General features: G+C 42.5%; 2 protein-coding genes across 2 annotated transcripts; one reads left to right on the top strand and one right to left on the bottom strand.

The window, feature by feature from the left end:
• The first annotated feature begins 206 nt into the window (after positions 1-206).
• Positions 207-13,985, top strand: LOC306938330 (uncharacterized protein). Its single transcript, XM_079522450.1, has 8 exons — positions 207-520; positions 1,934-2,794; positions 3,484-4,083; positions 7,257-8,738; positions 8,991-9,130; positions 10,363-10,431; positions 11,245-11,335; positions 13,311-13,985. The coding sequence occupies exons 1-8, from the start codon at positions 262-264 to the stop codon at positions 13,343-13,345; spliced, it is 3,537 nt and encodes a 1,178-aa protein (XP_079378576.1). The 5' UTR covers positions 207-261; the 3' UTR covers positions 13,346-13,985.
• Positions 13,986-19,524: 5,539 nt separating this feature from the next.
• LOC306938729 (syntaxin-4-like) lies at positions 19,525-22,131 on the bottom strand (the record flags this gene model as incomplete). The annotated part of the gene is made up of 2 exons (XM_079522995.1): positions 19,525-19,580; positions 21,351-22,131. The coding sequence occupies 2 exons, from the start codon at positions 22,129-22,131 to the stop codon at positions 19,525-19,527; spliced, it is 837 nt and encodes a 278-aa protein (XP_079379121.1).
• Between the last annotated feature and the right edge of the window lie 801 nt (positions 22,132-22,932).

The raw sequence follows: 22,932 nt of genomic DNA on the forward strand, positions 1-22,932 counted from the left end.
ATAGTTTTAATGTGCAAATGAATAGTTTAATTTTCAATGGATTCAGTTTATTCTAGAGGATACTCTTATTTTGAAGAGATCGTCCACCGGAAGTCTTATATTTGCTCTAATATTTGCATTTGCCAAAAAGACAGTGCTTTGCATGAGCATGCTGTGAAAAGTACTCGCATCACAAGTCACTCAGCTGAGCTCAATGTAGGAAGTTAGGAACAGCTAGAGAACTCGGTGAAAGATTCTCATAAAAGGGACAAAAGAGGTTAAATGCGTCAAGAAATGGAGTCTGTACGGCTGTCGATAAATGAACACCTGACGTCTGTTGGAGAGGAGATAGTGTGTGTTTTGGACAAACAGCAGCAGAGTGGTGCTGATGTCTTTAATGTCAGATTGTTTGTGATTGAGCGTCTCCGTGCGGCTGCATCGTTCATGTGCAACCTTTTCCAGAGAGAGATGGAGACTGAAAAAACACGTAACAAACTGCTGGACGCTATGCTACAGCCACACATCAAACTACACAGAGCAGGTGTGTGGGTCCATGCCAGTCATTACTGATTCTTGATTGATTGATGTTTTTATTGATCATGAAATAAAAACTTATGTCACATAGTTCTGTAACAAACATCTGACCCACCATAATCAACAGGATAACACTAAAAAAGCCTGCAACTTAGCCATTGTGGTCTTTTAGTATGAGGTGTCAGGTGTGTATGATGTCATGCAAGTGTGGTGCTGGTAAGTGCATGAGACACATGGAGGTTCTCAAACTTTTCTCAAGTCACCCCTGTAAAGGAATACGTAAAGTTTTCATCCAAGGCACCCCTATACATTGTTGCTTTATAGAACCTTACATTTAGGCTATGTCATATTACGGTATGTAACTATGTAAATCTTTCCCTCTATGTGGAACGAGGAAAACATAATAGTAGTTTCCATTACGACAGATTGAAATGATCTTCACATTACTTGACATTTAACCACTTGAACCCCAGCACCCCTATTCTCAGGAAACATTCACCAAAAATAGCCGATCTACAAGCTCACATCGTGCCACGACGTGATTGATTGATTGATTGAAATATTTATTAACAGTTTGCAGAATTACAGTACATTTCAAGCACAAACTCAATACAAAGGCTGTTAACTGTGAGTGGACGACCCAATTAAGCATTACACTTGATTACAAGAGGGTCCACCATGTTCAATTCATCAAAACATTTAGAGACGTACAAATAGACACTTCTATATAGACAAAGAACAGGACAGGAATTCATCATAATGGAGGTAAAAAGGTAAAAGAAACATATACAGTGAGGGGAAAAAGGGGGAGGGGCGGTGGGGGGGGATTCAGATTTTACGGGGGCCAGTTTTGAATTGCAGCCATCCGTAGGTGCCCTTTGAGAGCGGTTTTGAAGGAGTCAAGGGATTTGCATGTCTTAATGACTGTTGGTAGGGCGTTCCACATTTTGGTGGCATAGGAGCGAAAATAATTTAGTCCCTTGTTTGTGCCGAATCTGGGTTGTACATGGTTCGTTGCACTCCCTCTGGTGTTGTGGGTGTGGACTTCGTTAACATTAAGGAAGTATCTAGACAGGTACATGGGTATCTTGGTGGTGTATCGAATCTTGTGGACCAGACCCATTGCAAGATGCTGTACTCTGTCGTCGACCCTAAGCCATTCCAGCCTGTCAAAGTGGGCAGGGGTGAGGTGGGTTCGGGGGGTGAGGCCAAGTAGGATGCGTTGTGTACCTGTGTGTAACTGTGTATTTGCTCTTATTGCTTAATGTCTGCCTATAATTTGTGGCCAATAGCAATCCCCAATAAATTATATAGCCGGCAGGCTCCACCTCCACTGGCTCATGGTCTGTACAATATAACGTTTGTATTGCAACTTAGTTCAAACGTTTTGTGATTTGCTCTCATTATATATTTTGTCTAGACTTCCTGCACCTCCCTGTGTGTAAAGAGGAGCTTTCTGTGGAACAGCAGGAGAGGAGTTCCATGCTGGTCCAGGAGCAACCAGAGCTTCCACAGATTAAAGATGAAAAGCAGGAGAGGAGTCCCATTCTGGCCCAGGAGGAACCAGAGCCTCCACAGATTAAAGATGAACAGCAGGAGCCACTTCAAAGCCCAGTGGAGGCTGCTGGGTCAACATTGACATTACTAGCAGTGAAACGTGAAGATGATGAAGACGGAAAGACAGAGCTTCTAGCCAGCGCACCAACAGAACACATGCAAACACAAGCTGATGTAGAGAACAGTGGCGCATCACAACCAACTATTGATGATCTGGTCCTCTCTTCACACGGTTCTGACTCTGATACTGATGACAGTGATGACTGGGAGGAGAACAGGAGAGATCAGTCAGCTTTCAAGACACTGAAACCACACAAGCCGCAACATGTGGAAGGACAAAGATTGTCTTTGAGCAACGAGCTCTCCCAGGACCTGACATCATCAAAACAAACTACACCCATGAGCAGTCACACAGGGAAGAAAAGCTTGTCTTGTACAGTTTGTGGCAAAATAAGTTTGCACATAAGTCATCTGAAGACACACATGAGAACTCATACAGGGGAAAGGCCATTCACGTGTACAGTTTGTGAAAAAAGATTCAGTTCAATCTCCAACCTGAACACGCACATGATGATTCACACATGTACAGTCTGTGAACTAAGAGTTGGCAATGTTGTGGCACACATGAAGACTCATACAGGGAAAAATCCCTATACTTGTACAGATTGTAAGAAGAGCTTCAGTCGAAGGCATTTTCTGAGGAAACATGTGGAGACATGTGGAGGTGTGTAACAAAAACGAAAATTCTAATCTGTTTAAAATGCTTTTTTCAAAATGCAACTCTAAAGACACAAATGTATACAGGGGATGTGATGTAAAAATAGTAACAAATAAGTCTGGAATTTACTTCAGTAAAAGTACAAAAGTTTTCAAATGTATCAAATGTATAAACATCCTTTGAAGATAGCAGATCTACAAGCTCACAATGTGTCGCGATCCGATGCATTCTACTTTCAAATGGCCGAAATGTACAGGTATATAGGGCTGAAGTGGTTAATGTATGATTTGGATCAAAATGACAAAAATAACTAGTAAGTAATGTTTTCAAATAATTGTAGTGGAGTAAAAGTACAATATTTTAGAAGTAAAAGTACAGAACATCGGAAATCTCCAGTAAAGCAAAAAATACCTCCACATTGTACAGTAAATGTACTTAGTTACTTTACACCACTGGTCCATGCTTCGTGTCAAATAGGTAACGATTCACTCGACTTATGATACAATTCGAATCACGATACTAGGTTCACGATAGGAGTTTTCACGCTTTTTAAACCCACATTTGTTTTCCAGACTTCGATTTACGATATATCATTACATGCCTGGTGTCATATAACATATTTACATACATTCAACATTTGTTGTGTACATTCAACATACTGTGCACATCTTCTGTTGTCCTGTCTGTGTGTAAAGAGTTTTCATCTGAACTGAATGAGGAGAGGAGCTCCAGTCTGGTTCAGGAGGAAGCACCACAACCGCCACCACATGAGGACAGGTGCTCCAGTCTGGTCCAGGAGGAAGCTCCACAACATGAGGAGAGGAGCTCCAGTCTGGTCCAGGACCAGGAGGAACCACCACAACATGAGGAGAGGAGCTCCAGTCTGTTTCAGGACCAGGAGGAACCTCCACAACATGAGGAGAAGTGCTCCAGTCTGGTCCAGGACCAGGAGGAACCACCACAACCTCCGCAGCATGAGGAGAGGAGCTCCAGTCTGTTTCAGGACCAGGAGGAACCACCACAACCTCCACAACATGAGGAGAGGTGCTCGAGTCTGTTTCAGGACCAGGAGGAACCACCACAACCTCCGCAGCATGAGGAGAGGAGCTCCAGTCTGTTTCAGGACCAGGAGGAACCACCACAACCTCCGCAGCATGAGGAGAAGTGCTCCAGTCTGGTCCAGGACCAGGAGGAACCACCACAACCTCTGCAGATTAAAGAGGAACAGGAACAGGAGGCTGATGTGTCAACATTGACATTACTACACAGGAAGACTACATGTGACACTCTCTCAGGTAAAACAAATAAAACATCACTTTCTGTTCTAATCTACTAATGCTAAAGGGCCATTCACACTATTAACTATAAAAACCACACCTGTCACCTGTGTGAAGTGAGGGGCGCTCTTACCATCATACATCTCATTCCGGCCATTCACAATTTACGTCCTCACTTTTGTCTTCAATGTTTGTGTTTATGCATTGTTTGTGTTATAACTTTGAGATATTATTATTATTATTAGTACCGGTATTAGTATTAGTATTATTATTATATTACCCCCATTTGAAAACATTCTGTGCCATTATGTGTCCCTCATACCAGATTTGTGTTAAAATGTTTTATTTTTTAAATATTCAAATGTGTCACGAAGATTGATTGATTGATTGAAGAATTTATTAACAGTTTGCAGAATTACAGTACATTTCAAGCACAAACTCAATACAAAGGCTGTTAACTGTGAGTGGACGACCCAATTAAGCATTACACTTGTTTCCAATAGGGTCCACCATGTTCAAATCATCAAAACATTTAGAGACGTACAAATAGACACCATGGTCAAATCATCAAAACATTTAGAGACGTACAAATAGACACTTCTATAGACAGAACAGGAATTCATCAAAAAGGAGGTAAAAAGGGAAAAGAAATATATACAGTGAGGGGGAAAAAGGGGGGGGCGGGGGGGGGATTCAGATTTTACGGGGGCCAGTTTCGAATTGCAGCCATCCGTAGGTGCCCTTTGAGAGCGGTTTTGAAGGAGTCAAGGGATTCGCATGTCTTAATGACAGTTGGTAGGGCGTTCCACATTTTGGTGGCATAGGAGCGAAAAGAATTTAGACCCTTGTTTGTGCCGAATCTGGGTTGTACATGGTTCGTTGCACTCCCTCTGGTGTTGTGGGTGTGGACTTCGTTAACATTAAGGAAGTATCTAGACAGGTACATGGGTATCTTGGTGGTGTATCAAATCTTGTGGACCAGACCCATTGCAAGATGCTGTACTCTGTCGTCGACCCTAAGCCATTCCAGCCTGTCGAAGTGGGCAGGGGTGAGGTGGGTTCGGGGGGCTAGATCAAGTAGGAGCCTGACCAGTTTGTTTTGGGAAGTCTGGAGCCTGGTTTTAAGGGCCTTTGAGGTGCTGTGGTACCAGGAGGTGCATGCATAGTCAAAGAAACCCTGTACAAGGGCTCCTGTTAAGGTCTTCAAGGTGTTTTTGTTGACCAGTGAGGAGATCCTGTAGAGGAATCTTGTTCTATGGTTGACTTTTTTGATTACGTTGGTGGCCATTTTATCACCGGAAAGATTAGCCTCCAGGATGGAACCTAGGTAGGTAATTTCATCTTTACGTGTGATAACATTGTCACCCACTCTAACCAAGAAGCCATTTGCCTTGCTGAGATTACTAATAGAGCCAAAGAGAATGGATTCAGTTTTTCCCAGGTGTAAAGATAGTTTGTTATCAGCGAGCCAGGTGCAGATTCTACCGAGTTCAGAGCTGAGGGCATTTTCAACCTGCAGTTTGTCCCTGTCCGAGACCAGCAGTGCTGAGTCATCTGCGAACAGGAACAAGTTGCAGTCACAGGCTGAAGTCATGTCGTTTACATATATTAGGAACAGTAGAGGCCCTAGTATGCTTCCTTGTGGAACGCCACAGCTCACTGGGAGGGGGGGGGGGGACAGTGTTCCGTTCACTTCCACCATCTGTTCTCTCCCCTCCAGGTAGGATTGCATCCAGTTCACTGATGTGCTATCGAAACCAATTGCTTTTAGCTTGTTAACCAGTATGGAGTGGTTCACGGTGTCAAAAGGGTGTGTCTTAACTCCGTTCCAGCTATAGCAATCGTTTGAAAATGAAAACTTAGTGTCTATTTTTGTCCTACACAAACATTAAATTCCCATTGACAATGAATTTAGAATATTACATCATAGTGTTTGAGCAAATAGGCATAGTGTCTATTTTATGTCGATGATGTACGATGATAAGAGCGCCCCTCACTTCACATGGGTGTGATTTTTGAGGGGCGCTAGCCCCTCCTATATACAGCTTTTCGTCACGTCTCACATTTGCCATTGACGATGAAAGGACATAAAATTTACGTCATATGTGCCTGAAATATGACGTAAATGTGTGGAAACACAAACATTATAAATGCCATTGACAATGAAAGGAAAATTTACGTCATATGTAGACGAGCAAATCGGCTAACCAATCACATAAATTCAGTTGTCAACTTGTCATCTTACATGATTATGGTGAAAAGTTTTTTTGAGGGGCGCTAGCCCCTCCTATATACAGCTTTTCGTCCTGTCACGTCTCACATTTGCCATTGACAATAAAAGGAGAAATTACATAAAATGTGCTTGAAATATGACGTAAATTTGTGGCAACACAACCATTAAATGCCATTGACAATGAAAGTTAAATTTACGTCATATGTAGACGAGCAATTCGGCTAACCAATCACCTTACATGAACATGGTGAAAAGAGTACTTTTTTTAGGGGAATCGTACATCTTACATCATGGTGAAATCTAACATCAATTAAACATTGTTATATTGTGTGGTCATTATTACATTATACAGCTTTTCGTCCCGTTTCACATTTGCCATTGACAACTTCACACGGGTATGATTTTTGAGTGGTGTAAACCACTCCTACAACTGGCTTTGTTAGTTTACGTGTCTGTTCGTACCAAAAAATGAGTTTACGTGTCTGTTCGTACCAAAAAATTAGCATGGTTGTTATGGTCACCCAGTTCACACCGGTGTGATTTCATTACGTCAGACATTACGTCAGGCCACAGTTGATCAGTCTATATAAGACCTTACACCACTCAGTTCACACAGGTGTGATTTTTCTTATATATTTGAGTTCCCAGTCACATACGTTATGGTCGGAATTATGCATGCAAAAGAGTCGTTTTATGCACATCTGTGTAGTCGCTGGTGCAACACAAAGTGTTACTTACTAAATAAAGAGTCTGCACAAACAGCTGCATGCTCTGACTATTTGGAGCATACAGCTGTTTATGCAGTCTCTTCTTTTTCCAAAGTATGCAATATAATGGCCGCCATAGCAGAATCCAATAATTTAGAGAGGGTTCTAAATTAGTGGATTCTGCTATGTCGGCCATTATATTTAATGGTATGATAGTAACTGAGTTCACTGTCATTTTATCTTTTGTCCAGAGTTCCTGCCGTACCTCCCTGTGTGTGAAGAGGTGGTTTCCTCTGAACACCAGGAGAGGAACTCCAGTCTAGTCCGAGGGGAACCACAACCTCCACAGATTGAAGAGGAACCGGAGAAGCTAGTTCAAACACCAGAGGAGGCTCCTCGGTCATTGTCGTTACTAGCAGTGACACGTGCAGATGATGACGAAAACAGAGATACAGAGCCTCTAGCCAACACCTCAACTGAACACATGCACACAACACGAGCTGACGTAGAGGACAGTGGTGACCAGCTGCTCTCTTCACACCGTTCTGCATCCGACATCACTGAAGACAGTGATGAGAGGGAGGAGACCATGGAAGATCGGCCAGCTTTAGACACATCGAAATCACACAAGGCAGAACATGTGAAAGGACAAAGATTGTCTTTGACCAACAAGCTGTCCCAGGACCCGACATCATCAAAACATGCATCTATGAGGAGTAACACAGGGAAGAAGATCTGTAATTGTACAGAGTGTGGCAAAGGCTTTGGTATAATGTCCAAACTAAAACAACACATGATGATTCATACAGGGGAAAAACCCTTTACTTGTACAGTTTGTGCCAAAGGCTTTACTCAAAGGGGAAAGCTGAACATACACATACAATCTCATAAAGGGGAAAAGCCCTTTTCTTGTACAGTTTGTGCCAAAGGTTTTGCGTATATCTTTAATCTGAAGAGACACATGATGATTCATACAGGGGAAAAACGCTTTACTTGTACAGTTTGTGCCAAAGGCTTTACTCGAAGGGGAAATCTGAACATACACATAAGATCTCATAAAGGGGAAAAGCCCCTTTCTTGTACAGTTTATGCCAAAGGTTTTGCTGATATGAGTAATCTGAACAAACGCATGACGATTCATACAGGGGAAAAGCCCTTTTCTTGTACAGTTTGTGCCAAAGGCTTTGGCCATATGAACAGTCTGAAACGACACATGAGGATTCATACAGGGGAAAAGCCCTTTCCTTGTACAGTTTGTGCCAAACACTTTAGCCAAATGAACAATCTGAAACAACACCTGATGATTCATACAGGGGAAAAGCCCTTTTCTTGTACAGTTTGTGCCAAAGGCTTTGGCCATATGAACGGGCTGAAACAACACATGAGGATTCATACGGGGGAAAAGCCCTTTTCTTGTACAGTTTGTGCCAAAGGCTTTGGCCATATGGACAGTCTGAAACGACACATGATGATTCATACAGGGGAAAAGCCCTTTCCTTGTACAGTTTGTGCCAAAGGCTTTCGCCATATGAACGGGCTGAAACAACACATGAGGATTCATACGGGGGAAAAGCCCTTTTCTTGTACAGTTTGTGCCAAAGACTTTGGCTGTACGAAGAGTCTGAAACGACACATGAGAATTCATACAGGGGAAAAGCCCTTTCCTTGTACAGTTTGTGCCAAACACTTTCGCCAGAGGAACAATCTGAAACGACACATGAGAATTCATACAGGTAAAAAGATACTAGTAGACAAATACTTCTCTCATTCTGTGCCAAAGACGAGATTTCTCATCTTTAGTCACTTTGCCCACATCGCTAAAGACGAGATTCTCGTCTTTTATTGGTTTCTATTGATTCAGTTTGAGATCGCTTTATACTATTATCTATCAGCGTCTCCGTTGCTGTCATTAACAAAATGATCACAAAGAGAATTTGTTATCAATGTCCTTCTCTTTTTCTGTCTCCTGTTATTTCTCCACTCAGACCAGACTATCATGGAGGAGCCCAGTATGTTGGGGGCCTCTGCAATGGACGGTGGAAGAATGACCCTAGACGAGACCATCATGCCCTCTCCCTCAACCCCCCGTGGCACTAAACGCAAGGCCCTTGAGTCCACCCTGCCTGTAAGTACAGTATCTCCCTCTTTCATATTATGCTTGAAGTCTATGAAGGCAGCTTGTATAATCATATTCTCTGTTTTGAGTTGGTGAAACACAGTAAACCATCTAGCAGTCTTAATCATCAGCTGAAAAGCCATCATTAAGCAGATTATTATGATGCTACAGTTGATGTATTGAATCTAATTTCATTGTATCAAAATGGTAGATTTTTTTTATTTAATGCTAATTCTTGTAGGTGTGGGAATTTCTACACACATTGACTGCTTAACCCGAGTTTCCCGACTTTTGGCCATATGTCCTTCCCTGCTAAACCCGAGTTTCCGGACTTTTGGCCATAATTCACCCTTTGTGAAGTCCCGCCTGTGGTTGTGCCCCTCTTCGCACCCATTGGTTGCCGTTTCGTGGTTGGACAAAAATCCTCTCTCTCCATCCACTACCATTTAAAAATCATGTTTTTCAGTTGCTTCATATTGATGTTTTAAAATCTCTTATTTTAAACTTGGTGTCAGTAAAAAGGAACATCACAGGTGCAGCATGGTGACTGGGCGTTTGTTTTTAGTTTTTTCCCCAAAAGATGTTTTAGCAAATTCAACATGAACAAGGCGGAACCAGGGCGGAACAAGGCAGAAAGAGCCTGCTGGTTAGACAGTCAGGAACCAATCAGAAGGCTGACAAAGGGTGAATTGTGTCCTTCTCTGTTGAACCCGAGTTACCTGAGTTTTGTTTTATTGCACTGGAGGGCGCTGTTCGCTAAACTATGGTCTTTGGCTGGATTCGGTGTCTCTCGGTTTACCTCGTGACACATTTCGATCACATGACCGGAAGAAAACGAAACGTTTTCCCCGTGCCTGTGGGAGCCGGTGGAAAATCTCCACATAATGCATTCCTAAGGGATTGATGTAACCAGGGCTCTCTCTACACCAGGGGTGGGCAACTTTGATGATGGAGAGGGCCACTATATTTCCACACTCACTCCATAGAGCCACATTGCGTATTACTGTCGTAGTAAAAATAGCCGATCTACAAGCTCAAAACACGTCGCAATCCTGAATTATTTGTTGCTATTTTCCAATTGGAATCCTGAAAAGTATTTCTTTTTATTTAATTTCAAACACTGAATACAAATTCATTGGACCTAGTCCTAGGCCGCCAGTTGCTCATGTATGCTCTACACGATCACCTGTGTTTTTCAAACGGATTGTCGCACATGGATCATAATTATTTTTCGACTCTAGGACACGCGTGCACGCCATTTGAAGGCACGTGGAATGGAGCGACACAGAATATTGGATGATTTTTCAAAGGTTAGTGGGAAAACTAATCCAGCAGTCAATGTGTTTAAGAAATGTTTTCTCTCTCTCTCTCTCTCTCTCTCTCTTTCTTTTTGTTCTCTAATGTGAAATTAAATTACTTTTTTATTCTCCAGTAATGGCAGTCCACTGCGTGCTTAGACACTAGTGTATTATGAATCAAGTTAGTGTAATTTCCCATCTCCTTTGTGCATATAGTGTTTGTATTGTGTTTTTTATGCTATGTTGATGAATTGAATACATAAGACCACATTGGAAACAAGTCCCTAGGACTTTTTTGTGTTATCCTTTTAGCCTTAATGTCTCACTGTACCATGTGCAAACATGTCAAACTGAAATGTCCCCTGCTTCTGTTTCAGAAGATGACTCCCTTGGAGTTGCGGTAGTGTTGATTTTGACAGCAAATTTGGATTTAGTTTTAGTCAGTCTTTTGACAAAAATTCCATTTAGTTTTAGTCATGTTTTAATCACCTGAAATGTTTTAGTTTTAGTCTAACTGCATCTCTTCTCCACTAGTCCCTTCCTAACATTTCAGTCTAGTTTTTATTTGTTGAAGAAATTGTCAATATATTTAGTCTTAGTTTAGGTCATCATAGCTTAGTTTTTATTTAGTTTTCATGTCGTTTTCCTCAATGAAAAAAGGTAGTCGCCGAACATTTTTCGCCATAGTTTTAGTCGCCGATATCAACACTGATCACATTATCGTCATTCTCACAACTTTGTATCTGGAAGATGAGCGCCTTATTTGGATGCGACGTGATCTGACAGTGATTTGTGCTGAAGAGTGTGTTCTATGTTGTTCTCAAGACGAGGAGCAGACAGGAGACCAGGACCAGGAGGAGAAGAGATGGAACAAGAGAACCCGACATAGACATAAGCTCCATGGTCTCCAGTAGAGGTGTGCATTGGCACTGCCCTCACAATTCAATTCGATTACGATTCACCATGAAATGATTTGATTCTTTCGATTCTACGATCATTGCAATGCATCACACTTTTCTATATCACTGCACAACATGGCAATTTTTCATCAGTCAATACAAGCAGTCAGATATACTGAACAACATTTTATTTAGAATTATATAGAGGGTATGCACATTAGGGTTGGGTGACGATACGAATCTATCGTCAATCGCGAATGTACGAGTCCAATCGCCGAATATTTTTATTAGGCGATTTTTCGGGACGATTTTTTCTTTTGCAAAATATTAGCCCAATTAACCTGTAAAGTGTGAGCAACGTGTGAATCAATTTGGGCCAGCAAAGTAGTAACAGCGGCCGGGTGGAAATCCCCCCGTTATAATGGTATGCTCCCAGAGTCCCCGCACGTAGCATCGGGGAACGGCCAGAGTAAAGGCTGGGACCGAGCCGACTGCCGAGGGAGGCTACTGTACTGTAGCCTACATACATTTACGCTCCGGAGTCCAGACCCATGCAGTTTAATAATATACAGTCACAACAGAATGCACACTGCTATCTCGTGTCTCATCACAATCCCAATGCGCCACCCGTGAAGTCGGGGGGGGAATAAAAAACAGGCTGCTAGTGTTAGTGTAGGCTCGGGGATCGTTAGCTTAGCGCTTAGTTTAGCGTGTAGCTACTGATTCAACCCACTGATTGAACTTCATCTTCGCCTGTAATCTAGGTTATTTTTTTATTGACAACATGAACGAACCCCGACACCAGCGCTGCAAAAATAGACAGATCTACAAGCTCTTAACGCGTAGCGAACGGCGCTGCAAAAACAGGCAGGACGCGATGCCTTGAGAGCTTGTGGATCAGCCGCAGCAGCATGGGGGGCCGGCGCTCCGAGGGGAGGGAGGCAAGACTTCTCCGGGCCCGGGAGGAGGAGAAGTTACTAGGGAAGGCTACATGTTGCTGCGGCTAACAACACTGTCACCAGCCAGTGGTTGTGATGTTAGCTTGGCTTGCAGCTGCTTGTCCGTTCCAACTTCACTTCATCTCCACCTGTAACTTATTTCTTATTTTGTTACCCTGGCTGCGCAGCTGCGCTGCAAAAATAGACGGATCTACAAGCTCTCAACGCGTAGCAAACGGCGCTGCAAAAACTGGCTTTTTTGCGACCTGTAGTGAGCTGTTCTCACTTTACTTTTATGACACGAATATATCGTCCATCGGCGATTTTTGGACAGACGATGGGCGATTGAAAAACATTGGCATATCGCCCAACCTTAATGCACATGCACAAGTGAGTGGCAAAGTCAGTGACAAAGTGAGTTTAATGTCGTTTAACGTTGCTTAATGCAATCAGATGTGACTTTTCTGTTTGGATGTATTGGCTGTCGAGGCCAGAAGTAGTTGTTTGCCACTCAGTAGGCGTTCCTGCATAACTTCTAGGTATGCTGATGATGTCACGCGCATACCCTCTATTATATATTATAATATATGGAGTATTATAATTATATTATAATTATATATAATTATATTTAGGCTTTGATTATCGATTATGTCACATTGCTGCACGGCTGAATCGCGATGCATTGCTAAATCGATAATTATTGCACGCACGCACATCGCACGCACACACACACACACACACACACACCACACACACCACACACACCTGTTTTATTTTGCACATTCTACTTGAGAGTGAAAGGGATATCTCATCAGACTATGAATGTCTTGTAGGGATTAATTTCATTTTCATATTGCCTCCAATGAGTCGGTCGGTGTGAGCTTGCCACCATTGGTGTGTGAATGTGGGAAGTGAGGACGCTGGTGTCGACTGTTCACCGCTTCACCTCCCAATGTATGAATTCATGCGCTAATTCTGAGCCGGCAACCAACCTGCTCCATTTGAACAAGGCAGCACTATTCTAATGTTGCTCCCTGTGCTTGTCTCTCAACAGCGTGTCATGGACAAGACCGGGCAGGACTCAGTTAGCCTGCTGGAATTGTGCAGGAACAACAGGAAGCATGCAGCTGCCCAGTTCTACAGTTTCCTGGTCCTGAAGAAGCAGCAAGCTATCGGGTTGGCCCAGACTGAGCCCTAGAGTGACATCGCCAGAGCCGGACCAAGATTCCACCTTGTTTAGTTACCCGAAGAACAGAGAAACATTTGGCTTGCTATAGAAATACTTGTTTTGTTTTGTTAATAATTGTTTTGGTCTTTATTTTGTTTTATTGTCAACCTAATTTAAATTTTGGAGTTAGTGGTGGGAATGATGGGACGGAGGGTTTCAGAAACTGTCAAAAAATAACTACGACAAATTGTACATTGCTGTATTCACTTGGTTTCTTATAGATTAAGAGGAATGTCTATCAAGAATATTTATAACTCAACCGAAAGGTACTGTTGTATGGTCAAAACAACCATGAAGCTCTCCAACCTGTTCTTGTTGCACTTGTCATTAGGTTTTCATGATAATCCATAAAGATAAAGGTTTGTCTGTTAAAGTTTATCTGGCACTAAGTTTCACATGATTCTGGACACTGTTTGTACAACTAATGCTTATTCACCTTTTGCATCATCTAACTTGGTTACTTGATTATTTGTTACAGTAGTTGTATCTGTAAAGATTTGAAATAAAAGTGTTTGGTATTTCAGATTTATTCACTGGTCTGGTCCTCACTGGTCTGTCAAGACTGACACATATTTAACTACCAAAAGTTTAAAGAAAAAAAAACTTAATTGCATGAGTTTCCAACTTTATTTTTGAGATCCTACTTTTGGATATGATAGGCACTTGGACTAGTCATGTATAAGTAATGTAGCTCACAGCATGTTGTGAGATTGTAGATTGGCTAAGCTAATATTGTTTTTTTGTATAGGACTTTATTGGTTAATTGACACTTTTTATTGGAATTGTTATAATTAGATAATATCTAGTCATTTAATTTCAGAAGTTTGTCACGTTTCACGCTTAACATCCTATTGCTCCTTTGAGTTTCATGTTGGCAGGGTTGAACTCATGTAAGTAAAGCCATAGTTCAGGAGCCTATTCTGTAGCGTGAGGTGGTTGGATACTTGGATTTATGTCATAGGGACCCCTCCCCAATGGCCCAATCCAAACCTTGACGAGAAGGGAGACATATTGTACAATTTGTACATGGTACATTCTGTTAGTCTAAAGGTCCTTTCAAACGGGCTGCGATTTAACGCACCTATAGTTCATTTTCAATGAGACCTGCATGCGTTTTTTTCTGTACGCGCGGATAAGTTGCTATGGTCCCTTATTGTATTTGCCCGGATAAAATAGCATTTCTGGCATAACCGTGCATTATTTTTCTTGTGAAACGCAGCAATATGGTAGATACGGGGAAGACGCGAAGCCCAAGACCATTGGTCAAAGGGTAAGGAGAATTATTCCTCCGCCCCTAATTCATACATGCAGAGTCACAGCCATGTTTATGAAACTTTACAGTATGGTAGATCAGGGTCATGCCAAATAGCGCTGAACCAGTCTTACTTCAATTGGCCAAAGGTGGGCGCTATAGCAATCGTTTGAAAATGAAAAAAATTTGTCTGAGGTCGCAATCACGCATTCTGAGGACGGAGTATCTAGAATTACTAGTTAGATAAATAGGTTTACCCGTCTCCACTAAATCCCTGACTATTTTTTTAAGGGTTCCGTCATTTTTCGCAGTTTTGTCAGTTCTGTGCTGTGACGTCATCTCCAGTCTCCAACCAGCTATTTAAAGCATTGGTTCCCAACCGTTTTATACCAAAGTACCACCTCAGAAAATATTTGTACCACCATAATAACTGCTGTTAAAATACAGGAGAGTATACTGCCCTTTTTGTTCCATTCCTAAGCCAATATTGCTGCTGCTCTGACAAAACTCTGTCTAATCACTAATCAGCACAACTAACACGATATTTCTAATGTTATTAATCCGTTCTCAAATCTTCTGCTAGGTGTGCTGTCATGCTCATTTCAGCACGGCTGGATAACCTATTTCAACCAATTTCTTGGTCAGAAGAAGTACCTCTAGTAATATACATATTTCATTCCACTTTTGTCTTTTTTTCTCCTCTTTTAGGCGACTCCTCTGTGTACCACCAGAGGTGGGCTCAAGTACACCAGTGGTACTAGTACCAGTGGTTGGGAACCTCTGAGTTAAAGCATTCGTATTGCGTATAGCTCATTCAAGAGGAGACAGCTATATTTATTATTATTATTATTATTATTATTATACTGTAACTAGGCTAGACATGTTAGTGTTAACAATGGCCGCGTTTCCCGTACAGATTTCTTACGCATCTTCTTCATCTTCAAAGTTCTACGCACGCGCAGTGAAGCATGACGCCTGTGAACATAGACGTTCCGTGCATAGATGTGCCACGCAATGGTAGGCCTCAGGCCTGGTATAGGCCTCAGGCTTGAGGCCTGGTATATGGTAGGCCTCAGGTCTACCATTCTGAAATTTAATTTAATAATATTTGGACTGCTGGACAGCTGACAGTAGGCTCTCTTTACTCTTTAAATTAATCTGTGATATGTTACCGATTCCGACCCGTTCCGAAAATATTTTCAAATAGTTAAACCGAACCCGAATGGATCCGTGACAATTTCGTTTTTGCTGCGCCGAGTCCGACCGAAATCCGATTATTTCCGACATTCCGAGAGACCCGACCCAGCTGAGCCAGGCAGACATAAATGTGGACTTTATATAAATAATATAACGTATTGACCAATTACCATTTTATGATTAAAGCGCGAGAGAGAGACAGAGAGAGAGACACAGACAGACAGAGACTGCGTTGCCGTTCAAATGTTTGAACGGCGGACAGCGTGGCTGAGAGAACAAAGGACAAATGAAATGAAATGAAATCTATATTTACCCAGGGTATCTGGGCTAAGCTCAAGAACTTGTTTCCAGCCAGGCCCTGCTCATAGAACACATTTCATCGTAGTGGTTCAATGCCTTGTTCAAGGGCACTTCAGCGGTGGTAATTTTAACGCGTCGGACGGCTGATTCGACTAGGAACCTTCCGGTATCAAGACCGCGCCGCTATCCGTTCGGCCACCGCTGCCAAGATAGTGGTGCGGTAAATAATACAACTTTTAAAAAATCATAACGAAGGAACTATAAGCTGACACTGGAAACTGTGAAGGAATTGGTTAAAGGAGGACTTGAAGTTCATTTAGGAGCGCAAAAAAGTGACATTTGGTGCGCATTGACGGACATTAATTTATTTCATTTAATTATTCTTCAACTGCATGATTTAAAAAGTGCGCTAAACGCCGCCCCTCTGAAATGCAATGCTTAAATCATATCTTGCAATGAATTGGAAACATAAGGAGTGTGTGTAGGCTATATTACCCTGCCTTTGTGTTCATAAAACTTGGAACTGAACAAAATGTTGCGGTGTCACTGCATGCTCACCGTGAGTGATGTTTTATAAAATCAATCGGATCGGATTATCACACGATAGCTGGTTTTCGTCATGTTGCAGACAGTTGCACTGAGCTATCTCGTTAAACCCATGGCTGGCTGCGATGAATAACTAATCATATAATCAACCATATAGTCACCAACCGATCCATATAAATGATATTTTGAGCGACCACATCAAACAAGAGGTGGACGCTGGCAAATACTGCGGCATGGTCATGCTGGACCTCCAAAAGGCTTTTGACACCGTGAACCACTCCATACTGGTTAACAAGCTAAAAGCAATTGGTTTCGATAGCACATCAGTGAGCTGGATGCAATCCTACCTGGAGGGGAGAGAACAGATGGTGGAAGTGAACGGAACACTGTCCCCCCCCCTCCCAGTGAGCTGTGGCGTTCCACAAGGAAGCATACTAGGGCCTCTACTGTTCCTAATATATGTAAACTACATGACTTCAGCTTGTGACTGCAACTTGTTCCTGTTCGCAGATGACTCAGCACTGCTGGTCTCGGACAGGGACAAACTGCAGGTTGAAAATGCCCTCAGCTCTGAACTCGGTAGAATCTGCACCTGGCTCGCTGATAACAAACTATCTTTACACCTGGGAAAAACTGAATCCATTCTCTTTGGCTCTAATAGTAATCTCAGCAAGGCAAATGGCTTCTTGGTTAGAGTGGGTGACAATGTTATCACACGTAAAGATGAAATTACCTACCTAGGTTCCATCCTGGAGGCTAATCTTTCCGGTGATAAAATGGCCACCAACGTAATCAAAAAGGTCAACCATAGAACAAGATTCCTTTACAGGATCTCCTCACTGGTCAACAAAAACACCTTGAAGACCTTAACAGGAGCCCTTGTACAGGGTTTCTTTGACTATGCATGCACCTCCTGGTACCACAGCACCTCAAAGGCCCTTAAAACCAGGCTCCAGACTTCCCAAAACAAACTGGTCAGGCTCCTACTTGACCTAGCCCCCCGAACCCACCTCACCCCTGCCCACTTCGACAGGCTGGAATGTCTTAGGGTCGACGACAGAGTACAGCATCTTGAAATGGGTCTGGTCCACAAGATTCGATACACCACCAAGATACCCATGTACCTGTCTAGATACTTCCTTAATGTTAACGAAGTCCACACCCACAACACCAGAGGGAGTGCAACGAACCATGTACAACCCAGATTCGGCACAAACAAGGGACTAAATTCTTTTCGCTCCTATGCCACCAAAATGTGGAACGCCCTACCAACTGTCATTAAGACATGCGAATCCCTTGACTCTTTCAAAACCGCTCTCAAAGGGCACCTACGGACGGCTGCAATTCGAAACTGGCCCCTGTAAAATCGGAATCCCTCAAACACGAACGCAAGGACAACACAAGAGACGGTCGCGGCCACACAGCCAACTCAAGGTATGGCCACTGAGCCGACTTGGGGACCCAACGCAAGGACAACACAAGAGACGGTCACGGCCACACAGCCAACTCAAGGTACGGCCACGGAGCCGACTTGGGGACCCAACGCAGCTCCTCCAAGGAAAACAAACAAAAAACAAAATTAACGGAGCTGAACGTGAATCCCCCCGCCACCGCCCACCCCTTTTTTCCCCTCACTGTATATGTTTCTTTTCCCTTTTTACCTCCTTTATGATGAATTCCTGTTCTGTCTATAGAAGTGTCTATTTGTACGTCTCTAAATGTTTTGATGATTTGAACATGGTGGACCCTATTGGAAACAAGTGTAATGCTTAATTGGGTCGTCCACTCACAGTTAACAGCCTTTGTATTGAGTTTGTGCTTGAAATGTACTGTAATTCTGCAAACTGTTAATAAATTCTTCAATCAATCAATCAATCAATATAATTCTGTAGTGTATGATGACCACGCCACAGTCCACTGCAGGCTTCCAAAATGATTAGTATTATAACCGCCGTCCCTCGGTGCGGCGGCGCTCCTCGTTATGTGCCCAATTTAAAAAAACAGATCTCTAAGCTGTCGAGACACGCCATGAGCGGTGCGTGGATGGTTTGTAATTTTGTAAACTCTGCAGGCTATGTTTGTTCTTTTGGACACAGAACGGGGACGATACTTGGAGTCTTTTAGACATATACCTGCTTCACTTCAGAGGAGGGGAGCTATACTCACCACACTGGAAATGGAATCCATTAGAATGATATGGAAATGGAACGTGAGCTACACAAATCCTTTATTTCGGCGATAAGTCCATTTTGGACACACACTGTCTGAACCACGGCGCACGCCGCTGCGCTGGCCATTAAAGTGGCGTTCTTTTATTTTTTTTCGGGCTTTATCGAGCTTCGGGCCTAACATTATGGTAATTTTTAGGGTCGGTCCGAGCTTCGGGTTATTAATAGCCGCATTTTCCTAAATGTGCGTGTCACGGGTAATCCAATAATTCTAAAAGAAATATAAAACATATGGCAAGATGGCTGAAATTCTCTAGATGATGCTAAAAATATTAATTTAATTATTACATTTTTATATTTAAAAAGGCTTTAGGAAAAACGGGGTTGTTTCTAAATTAATTCATGCAGGAGGCCTTATGACACGTAAGGCTGTGCTCTATCTAGGTATTCTATGTCTATCTTGTCGTGTTTGATGGCGTTTCCCAAAAAAGGACATGGTGTCTGATTCGCTGCCCATGCAGCCAATTATGCAGCAGAAAGGCTTCTGTTTGCGGCCTAGAGGGCCGCAAACAGAAGCCTAGAGCCCTATGCGCGTGCGTAGAACTTTGAAGATGAAGAAGATGCGTAAGAAATCTGTACGGGAAACGCGGCCAATAACAGTTGTTTAGACAAGTCATGTCCCGGTGTTATTATAGCTATATTAGGTCTATTTTCTGCCCAGCAAAAAAAAAGAAGAAGAAAGAAAATGAAATGTGCATGGTTGCACAGGTCTGGAGACATCTGACCTGTGTTGGGGGAAACTCCAACAACCAGCTAGATCGCATCAGATTGAATAATTATATGTTGTGACTAAACGTTATTCATTATTCATATTTATCATAATGTGAGCTAATAAACACGAGCCAGTTTATAATTGATCATGCCATATTATTTTATTGTATTTATATCAATTTATGACATGTAAGAGGTGTGAGTGACTGACTGGGGATAATCTGGCCTATACCGCTGGACTGATTGATCAGCACTGCCAGTAGGCCTTTAGTCCAAGGCCATGGATCTATACGGACATCTTTCGTACACCTCTTACATGTCATATTATTGATACAATAAGTCTGGCTCGTGTTTATTAGCTCACATGATAAACATGTGATGAATAACGTTTAGTCACAAAATTGGCTTAAGGGAGGACACAATAAGCAAAAAAATCAGTCGGCTCCATATATGGGCACAAATGGGGCATACCCATATATGGGTATATACTGATGACATCAGGGACCTCCATATATTGCCATAAAAGGGACAAGGAATGACAGATCTCCATAATGCAGTGGTGGAAAAAGTACTACTACGCTCCAATGCACAGCTTTGTGTGTATGTCTGTCTGTCCGTTTGACCACGGAATCAAATGTGCTCATATATGATTGGACATCATCAGATGTCGTCGTTGTGATGAAAGGCACCGCTCGCTAAATGGCCTAAATGTATACAAGGCTGATGTGGTTAATCTATGTTTTGTATTAATAATTAAAATCTACAAGTAACTAGTAACTAACGTTTTCAAATGTAGTGGAGTAAAAGTACAATATTTTGATCCGAGATTCAGATTCAGATACCTTTATTTCAATTTGCCATTTGTGTATACACACATAGGAATTTGCTTTGACATAACATGAGTGCATTCAATTCTTTTTTCACAAGAGATGTAGTGGAGTAGCGGTAAACAGTATTAGAAATTTGAGTACAATACTTAAAGGGGAATTCCACTAATTTTCAACATTTTACTGTCATTAATATACCTTAGAGCTGTTGTGTGGAAATAATAAAAAGGTCCCCCCATTCTGTGTTTCCTAGAACTGTAATTATGAAATAAATCATTAACATGGTGAAACACATCTTGATGACATCATCAAGATGTGTTTCACCATGTTTAACATGGTGAAAAAAATCATTAATAATGATTTTTTTTCAGACCTCCAGTTCTAGGAAACACAGAATGGGGGGGACTGTTTTATTATTTCCACACAACAGCTCTAAGGTATATTAATGACATAGTAAAATGTTGAAAATTAGTGGAATGCCCCTTTAATTAAATGTACTTACTGTAGATATAGTTTCCACCACTATCCATATGTATGGGTATATCAATCATCATTATGACATCATATCATATGACTGATAATGCGTAACACAAGTACAATGGGTTCCCAATTGGCGACCCCTTAGCCTAGGCCTATATAACTTTATATAGGCCTCACTTTGAGAAGACCAGGCCCTGATCTATATGAATGATTACTTATGCTTGTGATGGTGGTATAAGATCAATGCCAAAAGCAGATGCCAAGACGAAGACTAGAACAGTTATGAGGATGGCAAGACACAACACGAGACAACACCTTTTCTTGCATCTCCTCTTCTTATATTTAACCGCCTTTCCTGCGTCTTCCTTCGCCACCTCCACATAGATGGACGACTGGTTGATGTGCGTTTCGATGTTGTTCACCTTCTCGCCTTGCGCCTGCACCTCCATGTCAACGTACTGGCATATGCTGTGCAGGTCCTTGATGCTCAGCTCGAGCTTCAGGATCTCGTCGTGTCGCGACTCGATGTCGTTCAGCGCCTGCCGGGTGGTCTGGGCGTCACTCAGGATGTTCTGCGTGAAAACGTCCGTCCGCCCGCTCTCCAGCATGTTGTCCAGCTCCTCGTCGGTCACGTTGGCGCCGGTGATCTTGAGCTGCCTCTTGATCCTCTCCACGTTGTGGGCTCTGTACTGAGCCTGGACGGTGTTACAGTGGCGCGTCAGCTCCACAAACTGCCTGGACAGGCCGTCGTGCTGAGTGCGCTGCATCCTCGTGTTTATGGACACATATTTTCCGTCATCCTGTTCCTTCTTGGGTTCTATCATCCGTAGTTTCGTTTTAATGTCACAGGCCATCGTTTTGATCTGTTCTCGTAGCGTCTGGAGCTCTTTCTTCATGCTATCGTCGGGCAGTGCTACACCCAGCACCGTTTTCTGTTTCTTCTCGAGGTCTGCAACGTTTCCTTTGAGACTCTCCAGGCCGGTGTGGATTTCCTTCACCTTCCTAAAAAAGGCCTCATTGTCCTTATCTCCACTCCCCCCTGTTGAGGGTCCTGGATTCTCCTCATTCTCGTCTGGCCACCCACTATTCTGATGTCCTAATTCCATTGTCCGATCCCGCATTTTCCAAAGTGATGTAACTACCTAGAAAAGTACAATGTTAACTTGACAATATAATGACACTAAGCCGAAGTGTGGAAAAGGTGCTTGAAGTCATGGAGCATAAGAACTCAGATGGTGCTGGTGACTGGTGATGTTTTAATGACGCACAGACCTGTCACTGTCACTCTCTTAAGAACTGGTGACGAAACCGTCATCAAATTAGCAATTAGCCTTGCCCAAATATGGAGTTACGTAGCCTTGCCCAAATATGGAGTTACGCCTGACTCTTGACTGGCATCGTAGCGCTACATATCAGCATACATACCACAGCAGCAACCTGATGTCATCAAAGATGTCAGAACACTGGGTAGTGGTCAAATACCTCTACTGTCTACTCAGTGGATAAGTATGTCAGAAACAGAAACTCGTTTTGGCCCCTCCCCTTTCTTTCTCCACTTCCTCCCAGGTGCTTCTGTGTTCCTACTAACAACAACATACATGTTTAAGGCAGTGGTCCTTGAGAGAGACAATTGTTGTCTACAGTCTATAGAGCGTCGCAGTTCCGCCCGCCCCCTACCATGGACCAGGAAATGAATCCCAATGCATTTTTCCCATAGACATTTCAAAAAGTATTTATTTAAAGACGGTTACGCCGCGGACAAAGCCAACTCGAGTCGTGACAACTCATGACAACACAAACAATATTTTGGACCAAACAAATAATTACAAAGAAGAAAAACAGCAAAAAAAGTGTTGTAACCTGCCGTTTTTTTCTTCTTTCTAATTTTTTTTTCGGCCCCAAAAATT

This window comes from Electrona antarctica (genome assembly GCF_951216825.1).
Source record: "Electrona antarctica genome assembly, chromosome: 15".
NCBI classification, from domain to species: domain Eukaryota; kingdom Metazoa; phylum Chordata; class Actinopteri; order Myctophiformes; family Myctophidae; genus Electrona; species Electrona antarctica.